The sequence below is a fragment of the Vipera berus genome, assembly GCF_964194415.1.
Source record: "Vipera berus genome assembly, chromosome: 9".
Classification (NCBI taxonomy): Eukaryota; Metazoa; Chordata; class Lepidosauria; order Squamata; family Viperidae; genus Vipera; species Vipera berus.
Window position 1 is genome coordinate 15,297,273 of NC_138212.1, and position 17,013 is coordinate 15,314,285.

The 17,013-nt window shown below is 44.1% G+C and overlaps 1 protein-coding gene across 4 annotated transcripts in view; it reads left to right on the forward strand.

Moving 5' to 3' along the window:
* RUNX3 (RUNX family transcription factor 3) overlaps nucleotides 1-13,065 on the forward strand; it is a gene marked incomplete at its 3' end in the record, with an annotated part of 232,507 nt that extends 219,442 nt beyond the window's left edge. For all 4 annotated transcript variants that reach the window (XM_081335173.1, XM_081335175.1, XM_081335174.1 and 1 more), the window contains one exon: nucleotides 12,542-13,065. In XM_081335173.1, coding sequence (XP_081191299.1) covers nucleotides 12,542-13,065 — 524 coding nt within the window. The remainder of the gene's footprint in view (nucleotides 1-12,541) is intronic.
* Between the last annotated feature and the right edge of the window lie 3,948 nt (nucleotides 13,066-17,013).

A 17,013-nucleotide genomic window follows, 5' to 3' on the forward strand; every position in this document is an offset into this window, starting at 1 on the left:
ACAGTTGGTGGGGAGTAACCTCACCTGCTTATCTTTTGATAATATAAATGTTTTGAAACTGGCCTCATCCACTGTGACAACAACTGTATTTTGTGAATGGGAAACTCTGGTGCCAATTTCCAGGTCTTCTCACCAGCCCAAAATGTGGTCAACATAAGAACTACATTTTCTCCAAAGAAAAAGGCTGTTAGCTTTGATGACCATCAGTGGGGAGACTAGCATGCCTCCTTGACCAGTCAGTTGGCCACAGTGAGAACAGACTGCTAGACTAGATAGGCCATGATCCAAACCAGCATAGGGTTGCTTGTGCTTTTGTGAAATAAAATAATGGCAACCTTTTATTTAAAAAGGACGAAGCAGTTTGGAAAGTAGTGCAATGCAGAATTCCTGCTTGGTGCTGCTGAGAATGGGCAGCCCCCAAAGCATTGACATGATAGTAGCCAGGGCAGTGACCTCTGTTCAACACGCATTCCTCACTTCCCAGCTCCCTGATCCAAAGTGTTGCCATTTCCGTTGATAGATTGGGTCAAAAACGCAGCGGGTGCCATACTTGCTCTCACAATGGCTAAATTCTTACTTCTAAATGAGTGTATTCAGTTAAAGCAGCAGCTGGTGCGATTTCCAGAAGAAAATAAACATTTCCTTCAAATATTTTGATTGGCAGCAAGACAAGCCAAATACTTGCCCTCCAAATTGCCAAGAAAGAAATACAGGAATGCGCAAAATCCAAAAATATAAATCGGGCCATAGTAAATTTTTCAGAAGGAAGCAATAAACGTCTGTGGCTTTTTTTTTTAAAAAAAAAAACCTGTTATGATTGAACTGGTAGATTTTGCTCATGGTTTAGGTTGGGTTAGGAGGATGGGGCAGGATGGAAGAGAAATGGTCATCTCCAGCTGCAGATGGAATGAAAAACCGGAAAAATAGTAGCTGCAAAGAGATTTTACCCTTCAGCAAGGGCCACCATGAAGAGTGAAAAAGTGGCATCAGGCAACAGATCATAACAAAATAATAGAGTTGGAAGGGATCTTGGAGGTCTTCTACGCCAACCCCCTGCTCAAACAGGAAACCCTATACCACTTTAGACAAACGATTGTCCAGTCCCTTCTTAAAAGCCTCCAGTGTTGGAACACACACAACTGGTTGTTCTACTGGTTGATTGTTCTCACTGTCAGGAAATTTCTACTTAGTTCTGGGTTGCTTCTCTCCTTGATTAGTTTCCAGCCACTGTTTCTTGTTCTGCCTTCTGGTGGTTTGGAGAATAGGTTGGCCCCCTGTTCTTTGTAGAAACCCCTCAAATATTGGAACTCTGCTATCATGTCACCCCTAGTCCTTTTTTCATTAAACTAGACAGACCCAGTTCCTGCAACTGTTCTTCATATGTTTTTAAGATTCAAGGCACCATCTGAAATGGACCATGTCAATCTGGATATCATCCCTGAAATGGGTTGCTTCTTTCCTGCCTTGTATTGGTCTTCTCAGAGGCATCTGGTTGTCCACAGAGAGACAAAGAACAATGAACTGGAAAGGATAGCTATGAAAAGATTTGATTTGGAGATTCTACCCTCTAAAGCCATCCATTCAACTCTCTGGATCAAACCAGCTTTTCAGTCTGGACCAACAATTCAGAGCAAATCACACTGTCAGACGTGTTTGAGTCAGTCAGAGTACTTGGAAGGGGTTTGGGCTCATGCGGGAAATTGATTTGAAAATGGATTTACAAAATCAAATCAGTCCCATAGTTTGGTCTGATCGTTGTTCCATACTAAATCGTTGGCTTGAAAACAGATGAGATTCAACTCACATGTAACTCTACCCCAAATTGGAGTCCAGTCTATCATGTGCTGGAAAAGTTTAGTTTCTGTCAAACTCTCCTTTTTTTGATGTAACAATAGAGGAAAGCTATTAGAATGCCGAGGAAATATATAAACTGTAGGTCAGGGGTCTTCAAACTTGGCCCTTTTATGACTCGTGGACTTCAATTCCCAGAATTCCTCAGCCAGGCATGCTGGCTGAGGAATTCTGGGAGTTGAAGTCCACGAGTCATAAAAGGGCCAAGTTTGAAGACCACTGCTGTAGGTTATAGGCAAATGAAAATAAAACCCAGCTTTTTGTAGTTCTGCCCTGTACAGACTTCCAGCTTTGCCCACTTTTGGTCAAAGTCACTCTAGTCTCCCTTTCAAAGTCTGGAATAACTTCGTGCCTGAAAGAGGTGGGTCCTTCTTATGACTTCCATAAAGGTAGTCCTTGACTTACAGCCATTCACGTAGCGATCATTCGAAGATACGACGGCACTGAAAAAAGTGACTTATGACTGGTTTTTCCCCCACACTTATGGCTCTTGCAGAATCTCCGTGGTCACAATTCGGATGCTTAGCAACTGGCTCATTATTATGATGGTCGCAGTGTCCCAGAGTCATGTGATCAAGTTTGGCGAACTTCTGATAAGCCAAGTCAATGGGGAAGCCAGATTGACTTAACAGCTGCGTTACTAACTTAAGACCTGCAGTGATTCACTTAACAACTGGGGCAAGAAAGGTCCTAAAGCAGGGCAAAAGTCACTTAACAACTGTCTCGCTTAGCAACAGAAATTTTGGGTTCAATTGTGGTCGTAAGTCGAGGACTACCTGTACCATAGTAAAGCTCTGCTAACCCAAAGCCCATTTCAGTATAGAATGGACTCCTCCTGCCATAATTATAGTCCAGAGAGGGAAAGAAATGCATCTTTCCCCATTAATGACTTGTCTTAAAACATCTTCATAACATCACCCAACCATTGTTGAAATGATATTTGTCGTCATTCCTGTTATTCTTAAATAACAACAGATGGATAACTCTAGAAGATGTCTTTAAGTCACCAGAATGGAAATGACCACAGTACAGGTAGTTCTAAACTTACGACTACAATTGAGCCCAACATTTATGTTGCTAAGTGAGAAATTTGAGTTTTGCTCCATTTTACAACTTTTCTTGCCTTAGTGCAGACATGTCAAACTCGCGACGTCAAATGACATTGCACGACATATCGGAGCTTTTCCCCCATTGCCAGCAATGGGGTGGGCACGGTTTCTTCATGTGAATCACTGCAGTTGTTAAGTTAGGCACACAGTGACTCCAACACTGGAAGTTTTTAAGAAGAGACTGGACAGCCATTTGTCCGAAATGGTATAGGGTTTCCTGCCTGAGCAGGGGGGTGGACTAGTTTTTATTTCCCCCCTGTCTGCTGGGTGGTTGTAGCAGGTTTTGGTCACTTCACATGACCCTGGGACACTGTGACCGTCATAAATATGAATCAGTTGCCAAGCATCTGAATGTAAATCACAAGACCCTGGAGATGCTGCAACATTCCAGCTGATCGGCACTTCTTCTGGGCTCAGCAGAAGTGCCAGGATCAGCGCCAAGTTCCAGCTGGATCCTGGCGCTAATCCTGGCACTTCCGCTGAGCCCTGACAGCCCTGCAGCTCCAGCTGTCTCTCGCTCAGGCTTGGGCGGTGCTGCCACCGGTTCAGCTCATTCCCCTCCCCCGCTACCACTTTTCTAGGATGGTCGCATACCACCTGCCAGGTGCCAATGTACCTCAGGTGGTACCCGTACCACTGGTTGAAAAGCCCTGGACTAGAAGACCTCCAAGCTCCTTTTCAACTCTGTTATTCTGTTATCCAAATGTAAATCACGTGACCATGGGGATGCTGCAATGGTCGTAAGTGTGAAAAACGATCATAAATCACTTTTTTCACTGCTGTTGTAACTTCGAACCATCATTAACTGAACTGTTGTAAGTCAAGGACTCCCTTGACTTGGTGGATAACCAATGCTCACCAGTTTCCCAGGATTTCCACTTCGTTGTTTTTTTCAAAGGGCAATCCCCCTAGTAAAATCTCTAGTCCCAAACATCTGGATTCTGTCAACGTAGATGGAACAACTTCAAGCTGTTCTTGCTAGATTTTGCTTGCTTGTTTTCCCTTTGCTCGTTTCCCTTCCGTGGGCTTTGTCTGGATTTGCTGATTTGATGCCCATTTTAATTTTAATCAATGGAATCGTTATCTTCCCAGGGTGGCTGGGAGCATTGCAGCATCGTTTTGTAGCCAATCAAGGCAACGGCAACCTGTTAGGGTAAATTAAGAACCTTTGCCAATCGCAATTACAACAGAGGATTGCCTATGCTCTCCTTTCGCTTGGTTGAGCATCGGCCAAAACCTTTATGAATGAGCTGAGCCGTTGTTGTTGTTTTTTTTTCCTTTTTTTTAAAGTCCCGATGCACGCAACACGAGGAACAAATTATGTTTTCTTCCTGATAATATCTTGTTTATGTATTATTAGCCCATGGTCAGATGATGAGGAGATGTGAAGGCTTTCTTTTTCTTTCTTTCTTTTTTGTTTGTCTTTCTAAAGAAGTTGCAGACACAGTCAGGGAGATCAGATTCTGCTTTGCTGTTTAATTACGTTTAAGGAGGGAGGGAACTCTACTAATCTCTTACCTAGGAGTAAACCCCACGGCATTCAGTGGAACGCATCCAGAAAGACACTTGATAGGACTGTGCTGTGCCAATGGTAATTTCTCCAAACATTCTATAGAAAGAAGGAGAGAGGGAACTGGGGAGGGAGAGAGAAAGAGGGAGGGAGAGGGAGAGGGAGAGGGAGAGAGGAGTTTATAACATATATATCTGGTATAACCTCAGACACAAAGGACATATGTAGTGGTGTGATGGCTCAGCAGTTAAGATGCAGGGCTAGTCGACCCCCTTTATACATATACGGGTCGACAGTCCCGTGGGATGGGGTGCGCTCCCGCCCTCGGCCCAGCTCCTGCCATCCTAGCAGTTGAAGGGCTTGCAAATGCGAGTAAATAAATGGGTACCACTTTGGTGGGAAGGTAACAGCACTCCGTGATGTCCTGCTGGCCATGTGGCCGGGGAAATGACTTCGGAGACATGGCTCAGTGGCCTTGAAACGTAGATGAGCACCGCTCCCTACAGTCGGTCATAATCCTTTCATACTGATATTCCCTGTAGAGCAGGGGTGTCAAACTGCCGGCCCACAGGACGGACACGTCGCGACGAAACCGTGCCCACCCCATTGCCGGCAATGGAGAAAAAGCTCCGATACGTCACGCGACGTCATGTGACGTCGCGAGTTTGACATGCCTGCTGTAGAGAAAACTAAAATCTTCTACAGGTAGTCCTTGACTTACAACCACAATTGAGACCAGGACTTTCATCACTAAGTGAGCCAGTTGTTAAGTGGGACATGCCCAATTTTACAACCTTTTTTTTTTTTTGCTGTGGTCATGAAGTGAATCACATGCTTGTTAAGCAAATCTGGCTTCTCCCATTGACTTTATTTATTTATTTTTATTTTATTTTTATTACATTTATATCCCGCCCTTCTCCGAAGACTCAGGGCAGCTTACAAGCTTAGCAGTAGCCTTCATTCTATGTATATGCCTGCTTGTTAGGGCTTTCACACACACCCCCAAGCGGCATTATTACAAAGTCAGCTTATTGCCCCCAACAATCTGGGTCCTCATTTTACCTACCTTGGAAGGATGGAAGGCTGAGTCAACCTTGAGCCTGGTGGGACTCGAACCTGCACTAATTGCAGGCAGCTGGTGTTACTTAAGGAGGCATTAGCCCACTGCTCCACCAAGGCTTTGCTTATCAGCAGCCAGCGAGGAAAGGTGCAAAGACCAATCCTGTCACACACACACACACACACACACACACACACCCCAGGACACTAAATACAGGCTGGTTGCCAACTGCCCAAATTCTGACCATGTGGCTGTGGGAATGCTGCATCGGTTGTAAGCGTGAGAACAGGTCATAAGTCATAGGTTTTTCCAGAATCATTCAAACTTCAGTCACTAAACGAGTGCTAGTAAGTGTCTTGCTTGAAATATGCCATGCTGAATCTAAGGGCTCATTTCTGAACAAGCATGCATTGGGATGACTATTTTTTTTTTTTAAAAAAACCACCAACCCATGTCCCTGCTTATTCCCGGCAAACAGCCTTGAAGAGGTGCACTCTATTGGTCTCGTTTGCTTCTGAGGAGGACTCTCCAAAGTTGACCACTTTAAGACTTGTGGACTTCAACTCCCAGAATTCCCCAGCCAGCCATGAATAACTGGCTGAGGAATTCTGGGAGTTGAAATCCATATAGAGAAAGGTGTATGGAACAATAGCCCATACTCTTTTTGTGGGGGCAGGAATTTAAGTTTATCCGCTTGAATTATCAGAATCTGAATGGCAGCCTTCCCGAGAATTGGGCTATAAAGGGTTCTCGCCCCTATTATAAACATAATGAAATAAATATAAACAAACCATATTTAGCTGTCTTCTCGGTGGGACCTATAAGACCATTTCTTTTAGGACAGAGTTATCTGTAGGGGGAAGGAGGACAGGAATGTCAACAAAATCAAGGGGGTGGTCACAAATGTGGATTCAAATACTTTTTTTTTACATATATGGGTGGGGGGGTCTGCCTGTGAAGGAGCTGGGGAAAGAGGAACAAAAGCATGTGTGTGTCGTGCCGGACAAAGCATATGACAATATTCGTGACCCTCATTTCTAATTCTGAAATGTTGGCAGATATGGCAAAACCAAGCAAATTTTTCCATTTGTAAAAGATTTTGGGCTCCGTTGCATTCTTGGAAAGAAAAGGGATGCTGGTAGCCAGCACTCTTTTTACAGCATGCATACCACCACCCCCCTCTCTCTCTCTCTCTCCCCTCTCTCCCTTTTCTTTTCCTTTTCCCTTTCCCTTCCCCCCCTTTCCATTAAAATCATCTTAAAAATGAAACCAAACCAAACCATCGTGCTTTACAGCCCTCTCTGGGCAGTTTACAGTGTCAGCATATTGCCCCCAACAATCTGAGTCCTCATTTTACTGACCTTGGAAGAACGGAAAGCTGAATCAAACTTGAGCTGGTCAGGACTGAACTCCTGGTTGTGGGCAGAGTTAAGCCTGCAATAGTCCATTCTAACCACTGCGCCACCAGGGCTCCTATGATGGATGCAGAGCCAATTTAGAGAAGTAGTTAAGGCATCAGGCTAGAGACACTGGGCGACTGTGAGTTCTAGTTCCACCTTAGGCACAACGCCAGTTGGGTGACCTTGAGCCAATCCTTGTCTCTGAGACCTAGGAAGGAGGTAATGGTAAACCCCTTCTCAAAACCTTTGCCAAAAAAACAAACCTAGGTTTTCTGCAACCATGTAGTTGTCAAAGACACCGCCAAAAATGAATAGAAAACTCACAGGACAATGTTCTGCTTTTGGCAAATAAATAAATAAATAAATCATAAAATCGATGCGTTTAGCTCCTTGTTCAGATTTTAAAAACATTTTGGATAAGCATTTAAAACATGGCATATATCTCTGGTCATTCTTTGCAACGTAGCCCCTCTGAGTCCTGAATTATGTGATTTTTTATAAACAGAACAAAGAGAATAGATCTGAGGCAGGCTAATACAGCTCCCTAAGGCTCTGGGTGCGATAGACATGCCAAGGTAAACCCTGGTTCCATCTTACTGTCTCCTGTCTATGCAAAGGTAGAATGCCTGCTGACTTTTAGATATTTTGGGCTTCCTTATCTGGCAACTCCTACCATCCCTGTGGTCAATGAGGAGTTGAATTCCAAAATATCTAACTACCATGTGTCAAGCATGAAACTTTGGCAGCTACGAGCCTCTGCGTTTCAACTTGCCTTTAGAGTAAGGGGTGGGTGGGGGAAGGTGTTACTTTCAAGTGGGTTAGATGGAGAAATGAGACTACGATTCCGCTGAAGACTGTGGGAGCTTGAAAGCTTTTCAAGCCAAGATGACTCACTTAGCGACTGTTGTAAAAGCCACTATAAAATCGAGGCCAGTCACGTGGTGACTCAACTTATGACTAGAATACCAGGCTCAGTTATGGTCATAAGTCAAGGACTACTCCTTGTATGACTTAGTGTAATGGCCTGGCTTGGACTGCCTGCTGTATTATGCATAGCCCAGCAGCATCCACAGCAGGGTATCGAAATAGTCAAGATGGAATCTGCAATGGCGTAATAGAATCAGAAGCACTTTTTTGCAGCCTGGAGGATCTAGTTCAAAATAATAAATAACAGAATTGGAAGGGACCTTGGAGGTCTTCTAGTGCAACCCCTTGTTCAAGCAAGAGACGCCATACCATTTCGGACAGATGGTTGTCCAATCTCTTCTTGAAAGCCTCCATTGATGGAGCACCCACAACTTCTGGAGGCAAGTTGTTCCATTGTTTAATTGTTCACACTGTTAGGAAATTTCTTCTTAGTGCTAGGTTGCTTCTCTCCTTGATGAGTTTCCATCCGTTGCTTCTTGTCCTGTCTTCAGGTGCTTTGGAGAATAGCTTGACCCCCCTATTCTTTGTGGTAGCCCCTCAAATATTGGAAGACTGCTATCATGTCCCCCCTCGTCCTTCTGTTCTTTTCTCTTCTCTTCACTAAACTAAACATACCCAATTTCAGCAACTGTTCTTTTAGCCTCCAGTCCCCTAATCATATTTGCTGCTCTTCTCTGCACTCTTTCTAGAGTCTCAACATCTTTTTTACATCATGGTGACCAAAACTGGATGCAGTATTCCAAGTGTGGTCCTACCAAGGCATTATAAAGCAAATCATAGCAGCCACCATAGAAGCTGCCAAAGTCAACATTTGTATGAACCCAGTTTGTTGTGTGGCTAGTTCAACAACAGTGATACAGGTTTAGTGTTTAGGGACCAGCAACCTGGTCATTCAGTGGAGTACTTGTGTGTGAAACATGGTGATTTTACAATCTTACTTCAGCTTTCCTTTGCTTTACAGACCTGCAAAGATAACAAATTTGAGAACTAGGGGACTGTGTGGAAAATTTTCACAAGCAGTGAAATAAGGCTACGCTCTAATTTGTAAACGGCTCACCTTGAAAAAGAATAAAGAATTAAGAACTTTGGCAATTCTAAGAAAGAGAGCTGCTTGGAGCCCCATTTCCCTTTTTTTTTTAAAAAAAAAAAAACAAACTATAGAGGAGAGAGGTGTACATTTGGCATTTGGCATAACTCGCCTCTCATTGTTTTGTTATGCTTTGCAAGCTGCTAGTAATTAGCGCATTTCGACTGTTGCTTTTATATTCTCAATGGGCAGCCCTTTGCCAAGCCTGGCAAGCTCCAACCCGTAAAATCTGGCCTCTGCAGAAACTTTTTGGGAATGCGTTAGGGAGGACGAGAAAAGGGGAAATGTGCCCTAAGCACTGAGCTTTTCGTTTGAATTTGCTCTTTATGGAATATTATTTATGGCCACGTGAAACATAATGAAGGCAGGTAAGCCCTCCCCTTCACTCCATTTGAGAGGCTGAGTAGTGCATGGCGCCTGCCTGCCGTTTATTTCAAGATATTCATCTTCCGAAGTTCTCCCAGCCAGCGTCACCTAGAAGATGCTGGCACGATCCAGCGAGAATGTGAGCGAATCAGGGCAAATTCTCAGGCAGCCTCTGCGCTGGAGCAAGACAGAGGATCCCAAGAGAGAGACTTGGTCACAGCTAGGAAAGCCAAAGTGGGCACCTTAGCTAGAAAACTTTCAGTCTGAAATTGCTGCTCCAGGAAAGGAATGTTTTCAGGGTATATGGAAAACAAAAATTATACCGTCGGCTTGGATCCAGGTGAAGGGTTGCCCGTGTGCCTGAGATAAGAAGCGATGCTTTTTTGCCTCTGAGGAAAATAATTGTTGGAACGTGTTGGGCGCAACAAATTAAGAGTTTCTTCCCAAGCATCCATTTGAGATCCTTTTTTTCTTTTTTTTTTCTTTTTTGCTTTAAAAAATAGTTTTAAAAGACCCAAGGGCCAAACAAGAAGTAATTTTCTTCAGATCCATAGCTGGATTTCCAAATGTCTCCAAATAATTGGTTAAATCTCATTTTCTGCCTACCATGGAAGTGAAAGAAGAAAGGGGGAAAAATGGGTTAAGGTTTAAGAAAGAGTCTTTAGTAGAATGATAGAACGCGTAGAAAACCTTTAATTTCATTCCAAGCATCTCTAATTGCAGACAAAGCAAAACAAAACATCTTGGATCTGGATTATTTATTTCCTAGCTTACTTAAGATATTTCCTTTACATGGAAATATTGGAAAATTCCTTGTATCTAGCCAGCGAATTGGTCTGTTGTCTTTAATATCTAGCTGGAAGTGGCTGGGATTAATGACGTAAATTGATGAACAGTGTTGAAACTCCCAGTACAATTTATAAAACAAGTCCAGATCTTGGACTGATTTGGAAAATTGCAATGTCAATGGTGGAGAGCGTCATAGAATGAGAGAAGAAGCAAAATCAAGGGGAGAAGAAACTAGGGTCAGTTGCATTTTGCAGTTCCTTTGAGGGATTAACCCTTCAGCCTAAGTGGAAAGGATTTTCAGAATTTACCTGGATAAATTTGGAGGAACCAGCTACCCATTATTTTTTTATTTTTTTTATTTTAATTCAATTTATATCCCGCCCTTCTCCGAAGACTCAGGGCGGCTTACAAGCTTAGCAGTTATCCCCATCCACAAACATATTTTAAAAATACATTTGGGATCCATTATGGGATGCTTTGGGATCCACTATTACAAGTAGTCCTTGACAGTGGTGGGATTCAGATAGGCGAACAACCGGTTCTCTGTGTAGATGACACTTCCGGAAGTCTATTCTGGGCCTGGGCAACAAAAAAATTAGCTACCGGTTCTGCCAAAGTGGTGCAAACCGGCTGGATCCCACCACTGGTCCTTGACTTACAACCATTTGTTTAGTGACTGTTCAAAATTAGAAGGGCACTGAAAAAAAAAGTGACTTACAGCTGGTCCTTGCAACTGCAACTGTTACTACAGCGTATCCATGGTCAAATGATCAGACTTCAGGCGTTTGGCAACCGGCATGCATTTAGTGTGGCTGCCGCATCCTGGGATCACGTGATCATTAGTTGCCAACTTCCGAATTGGCTTCAATAAGCAAAGTCAATGGGGGAATCTGGATTTGGTTAATAACAGCAATATGACTCACTTAACAGTTGCAATAATTCGCTTAACAACCGTGACAAAAAAAGGTCATGAAAACAGATGTGATTCACTTAACAGCCACATTGCTTAGCACTGGAAATGCTGGCTCCAACTTTAAGTTGAGGATTAGCTGTAATTGAAATTAAACAGGATGCCTTGATCTCACCATCTTCTCAGCTAAAGTAGGTAAAACACAGTGGCGTCCACAGAGAGGGTTAAACCTGCTGGGTTGTTGGTTTTTTTTAGATGATGCTCCTTCCACCATCTTGCTAGTTTTGACCCACCCGTCCTACAGATGCCAGCACCTCCGGCACTCCTGGAGGTTTGGGAGGAAATGCCAAAATTAGTCAAGCTGTTTCTCCTCTCTTGCCAAGGAAACAGCATTGTCCAGAAGAAAGAGGCTTCGTTTTCCTCATTCATTTTTCCTTTCGCAGTTTCTCTGAGTCAAAAAAAAACCCTACCCTAGAAATAACATGACCCACAGCAAGCACGCTTTCAATTGTGTGTTTATCAGCTCCATCCCTCAAGCTTTCCTCAGTACAAACAGACCACCCAGACCTGGCGGGGTCTGCAGACTTCCTCCATGTCTCCCCCTTTGTGTGTGCCAAAGCAGATGGGCTGGTGAGCTTTAGGATTCACTGCTGTGTTGTCTGTGTGCTACGCAGCCCTGGAGAATAGCTAAACAGTCAGGTTTCTGGTTTATACTGGACTGGCAGAAATCTAGGGGAGAAGTTAACCTATTGCAGCAAATCCTCCACCCCACAGTTATGGGTGGGTTTGACCAGCAGGCAGGCCAAGCCAGAATTTTTATTTGTAGTGATTTGTTGAGTGATGCCCATCTCAATCTCTGCTTGCTTTTCAAAATATTTACTCTGTCTGCTCACAAAAGGGGGCTGCCAACACAGCTCTGACCATCCCCCAAATCCATACCTGATCAAACCACCGAAGATCAGCCCAACATCAAACAATTGAGAGCAAACTGTCTCTGGAAGCCATTCTAACAAACACGGAATCACTTTGTCCTCTGAAATCTGAGTCCATAATCTGCAGTTCACAGATCCCAGCACCATTTTGCAGCCCCCGAAACATCTTCGAAGTGGGTTGGGTAAAAATATGGAGGTCATTGTTGGCACTGGAGGAATCGAAGGAGCATCATGAATGCTTTGAACATTGCTGAAAATTAAACCCCTCACAATCCCAACTTCTCTTCTCTTGGTGATCAAATTACTCCCCCCCCCCTTTTGAGACAAGGAGTGGGATCTTAAGGGAGAAAACAGAAGATTTAAGTCTCTCCAAGTCTTCAGGTCCCCGTGTTACCATATAAAGCTTCCCAAGTGTCTCCCATCAAATTAAAAAGGATCAAGATTTGTGGAAAAGTTCAAGCTTACCCACAATGGATGGGAAGATAATAGAATTTGCTGAGATGGCCAGGTTGACTGCTTTATTAGAGCAATTTGCTGCAAAAGAAATCCAAAATAACAGCTTCTCCTCTTCTCTCTCCTCTTCTCTCTTTCCAAAATTAGGTACCTCTGAACTCAGCCCCTTCTCTGACCCACGGCAGTTTGATCGGTCCTTCTCTGCTCTACCAGGCCTGACCGAGAGCCGGTTTCCAGACCCAAGAATGCATTACCCTGGCGCCATGCCTGCGGCCTTCCCTTACACAGCAACACCATCCGCTACAGGAATCGGTGGCCTCAGTATGACCAGCATGCCAACAGCCACTAGGTTCCACCACACCTACCTTCCCCCACCGTACCCCAGCTCCACCCAAAACCAGAGTGGACCTTTCCAGACCAATCCCTCCCCCTACCACTTGTACTATGGTGCATCCTCTGGGTCGTACCAGTTCTCCATGGTGGCAGGGGGAGAGCGCTCGCCAACTCGGATGCTGCCCTCTTGCCCGAGTGCCACAGCAGGAAACAACTTGATCAATCCCAGTCTCACCAGTCAGGCTGATGGTGTGGAAGCAGACGGGAGCCACAGCAACTCCCCGACAACCATGACAACAACTGGGAGAATGGACGAAGCCGTCTGGAGACCATATTGAAAAAGGACTGAAGGCCAAGCCATGTTCTTCACAAATTGGTGGTTCATAGGAGAGAAGAACCAAAAAGAGCTGCCACTGGTGATCCTGTCCACTCCATCCCCAAAGTGGCGTTGGCATTCCAAATGAGATCGTTCTTGCCCAAAACATCGATCATAAGAAATGAAACAAGCACAGGAAGGCTAGCGATAGCATGAATTGGGATTCATTTCGAAACCAATCTTCACAGGTTCTTCTCAACAAGTGGTCTGTGACAGCCTCCCCCCAGCTTGGGGCATCCAGGTGGATTGGGACTACTTGGAGTTGTTACCTGCACACACCTTGGTGGCTCTCGGCCACGAAAGACTGTCTGTTGTGTCCAGAACAGACAAAAGAATGGGTAGAAAAGAAATACTCTACTGGGTTGTAGCAAAATGGCCAAACACAAAAAGCTCTGGTTCAGCCTTTCCAACTTGGTGCCTCCCAGATAGGTCAGATAATACCTTCCAGTATCCCCAGCCCATTTGGAGATTGTGGGAGGTGTAATCCAACACATCCAGAGAGTGCCTGCTTAGCGAAGGCTATGCTTAGCGATCATCTCAAAGGCCAAGCAGTGTTTCAAATGAATGGATGGATGGATGGATGCACGCTGGATCAAAGGTTCTTGATATTAGTCCCTCAAATAATGGAGCTGATGGCAGAGGTCTGTGAATCCAGGTCAGACTGAAGTTAGGATCAGAATGTTTTCCTCTTTTGCACTGCACACTTTCTCCTCTCTAAGAGGAGCTAAGAGCAAAAAACAAAAACCAGGGCAGAAGACAAAGTTTGGCGACCGAAATGGGAATCCAACAGATGCTATACAGAACACGTGAAAAGATTCTGCTATTTCATTCCCATGAAAAAAAATATATACACCTGTGATTTTCTGCCCTGGGACTTGGGTCAGAATTCTCTTTCTGAATTTGAGCTGAAGCATTTTGGATGTCCCACTTTTTCCCATTAAGATGTTGAGCTGGCTTTTTAAACCCTCGCTCTGATATCCCCAGATACCAGATGGCCAGATGAGAAGTCATAAGCAGAGAAAGGTACAATATCCCCTTCAGGAGCCAACAAGCTGGAATGCTGATGGTCATCTGCCCCAGAGATGGCACGTGAATCCTTTCTTTCCATCTCTTTCTAGCTACTTACGAATTTGTGACCGATTGATAGGTGCTTCTCCAATCAAGAAGCCATAAATCTGCTTCTTGCTGAGAAAGTAAGTCTCATCCAGCTGAGATAAATATTGGGGGACTCTTCCACAAAAGGCCTGGGAGAGAAGAACTGCCCAGCATGGAGAAAGCTAGTTAGTCCTATCAAAAGCTGCTCTTAAGGAAGAAAAAAAATCTTGTACTAACTCAGTCATGGATTCACACAACCAGCTCACTTACAAATCTAGCAGCTTCAAAATGCACAATGCAGAGTTAGAATATTTTAATCTTGATTTGCCCGGGGGGGGGGCATTGCTTTTGGGAAGGGTTGTATGCACAGCTTCACATGTTGGGTGAACACAACCCATTGGGGTTAATTTGTTCTATTAACGTGAAATTCCAGAAATTAGTTGGTTCTCAAATCAAAGTAAGTGTGTTTGCATGATCCTTTGCGCTACTCCTTTTAACCTATAAAGGATGTAGATGTCTTGATCTATTCCTTGTGGTTAGGAATCGAAACTGGCCCGAGTTTCTTGACCAGGCAGAAAAGTTCCCCATCTGTTTTGTAACACTGGGCCCTTTCAAACCAACGGCTCATGGACGACTAACACTTTAGGAGCAGAGCATACAATATGTTCTGATTGTCCCAAGTCCAGCCTTTTGCCTTCTCCGCCTAAGGTGAGCTAGACTGTATCCCAGATAACATTGAGAAAGTTACCTATTTAGAGATAGTCCTCGACTTACAGCAGTTCATTGGGTGACTGTTTGAAGTTACAACCGCACTGAAAAAAGTGACTTATTATCATTTTTCACATTTAAGACCATTTGCAGCATCCCTGTGGTCACGTGATTTACATTTGGATGCTTGGCATCTGGTTCATATTTATGACAGGGTTGCCATGTCATGTGATCCCCTTTGGCAACCGTATGACAAGCAAAGTCAATGGGGGAAGCCAGATTCCCTTAACGACCGTGTTACTAACTGAACGACTGCAGTGATTCACTTAACAAACGTGGCGAGAAAAGTCGCAAAATGCGGCAAAACTCAACAAATTTCTCACTTAGCAACATAAGTTCTGGGCTCAATTGCAGTCGTAAGTCGAGGACTACCTGTATATGCACGGGGGCAATTTGCCCAAACACTGAATCATAGTGTCTTAAAGTTGGAAGTGGGATAGTCTAACCCCTGCTTAGTGCAAAACCCATGAGGCCACCTGTGAAGACAACCATCCAGCTAATGTTGGAAGGCCTCTAGCAAAGGAGATCTCACTTTAAGTTCTCCTGCTTCATGTTAAAAATTAGTAGCTGCCTTTGTACCATTCGCTAAGCTGTGTTCATCTTGATTAGGGGTTTTGTGGCTGTGTGAATCCAGGTCATCTGGTGAATGTATGGTTTCGGTCCAAGAAAACATTTTAATTCAGGGGACCAAGTTGAGCATGCTGGAAGAATCATTAGTCAGAGCAGCAGACAGAAGCAAAGCGATCCCGGTCTGAGTTGATACAAAACAGCCTTGTCTATAAGTGAGCAGAGCTAAACAAGGACGGGATTCCTGGTTGGGCCGTAGCTCTTTTTGCACTTATTCAAGCAATAACAGTTGTCTAGTTTTTGAATGTGGAAGGAAGTTTTTGGTGCTAACCAAGTGTCCCATGGTCCACGTCCCTACCCCTGACTACTTCAGAGTGTGCAAGCAATGGTGGCTGGTCTCCACCAGTCCTAGTGAGATGGAGAGAGAGCTAAAAAGGGCCTCCAAGCCCCCCCTTTTTTTTGTCTCACAGACATCAGGATACTAATGTAAGGATGACACTTGGTAACCTTGCCCAGATCCTCTTACCCATCCATGCAAGGCAAAAAGCCCCCTTTGGGCATTCTGCTGAGATTGACACACTGCAGCTCAGACCCCAATTTGCTACTTTCATGAAATAGGACGGCAGTTTGACCAGGCAGTTGATCTAAAAACCCAAACTTAGGATCTGGTCCAGAGACTAAGCCAGGCAAGGCATCTCCCACAGAAGGCTATTCTTGACAATCCGGGTGTATTAGTTGTGTGAATAAATATTCTGCTAGTTCTCTTTTTAAAAGAGGCATCAAGATGCAGACCCTCGGAGGTGTTCAGACAGAGATCCAAGTTTCTACTGTTAAGCCAGTGCAATGTCTATAACTCATCCCATCACTACATCTTACACAGCTCAAAAAGGAAATATCGCTTTCTCACTCTCTCTTACACATACACACACACACACACACACACACATACACACACACACACACACACACACACACACGGAGCACAGAGTTCTTGGGTGGGAGAGGAAGACAGGAAATACTTGGCTGTTTTTTTTTTAATCCTAGTGCACCACCCAAAATTAATCTCTAGCTTTGGTAATGATTTAAATAAACCTGCTCTGTTCTTCCTCACTGTTGTTTTCAGTCTAATAAAAAAAACCGGTGTGTTTTGCCTAAGGTTGGAGTCAAAATCTGAGTAACAACTGGATTGTATTCTTTTTTTTAAAAAAAAAAGGGGGGGGAATCAGGTATTACCTATTTGTCCTTAGGTGTAAACTTAAACCTCCATGACACCAAATAACCTTTATGAAGTAGAGCTTCATCTGGATTTTTTGCAACCTGGAACCCTCCAATTGTTTAGTTGCTAAACTACCCAAATTCTGAGCCAGAATCCATTTGGGTAAAAATTATGAGGATTGAGTCCAGCAGATCTAGAGGGTGTCAAGGTGATCCTACATGATCTGCAGATAGGCCTGTGAGCAAAATTGCCAAGTGTGTCACA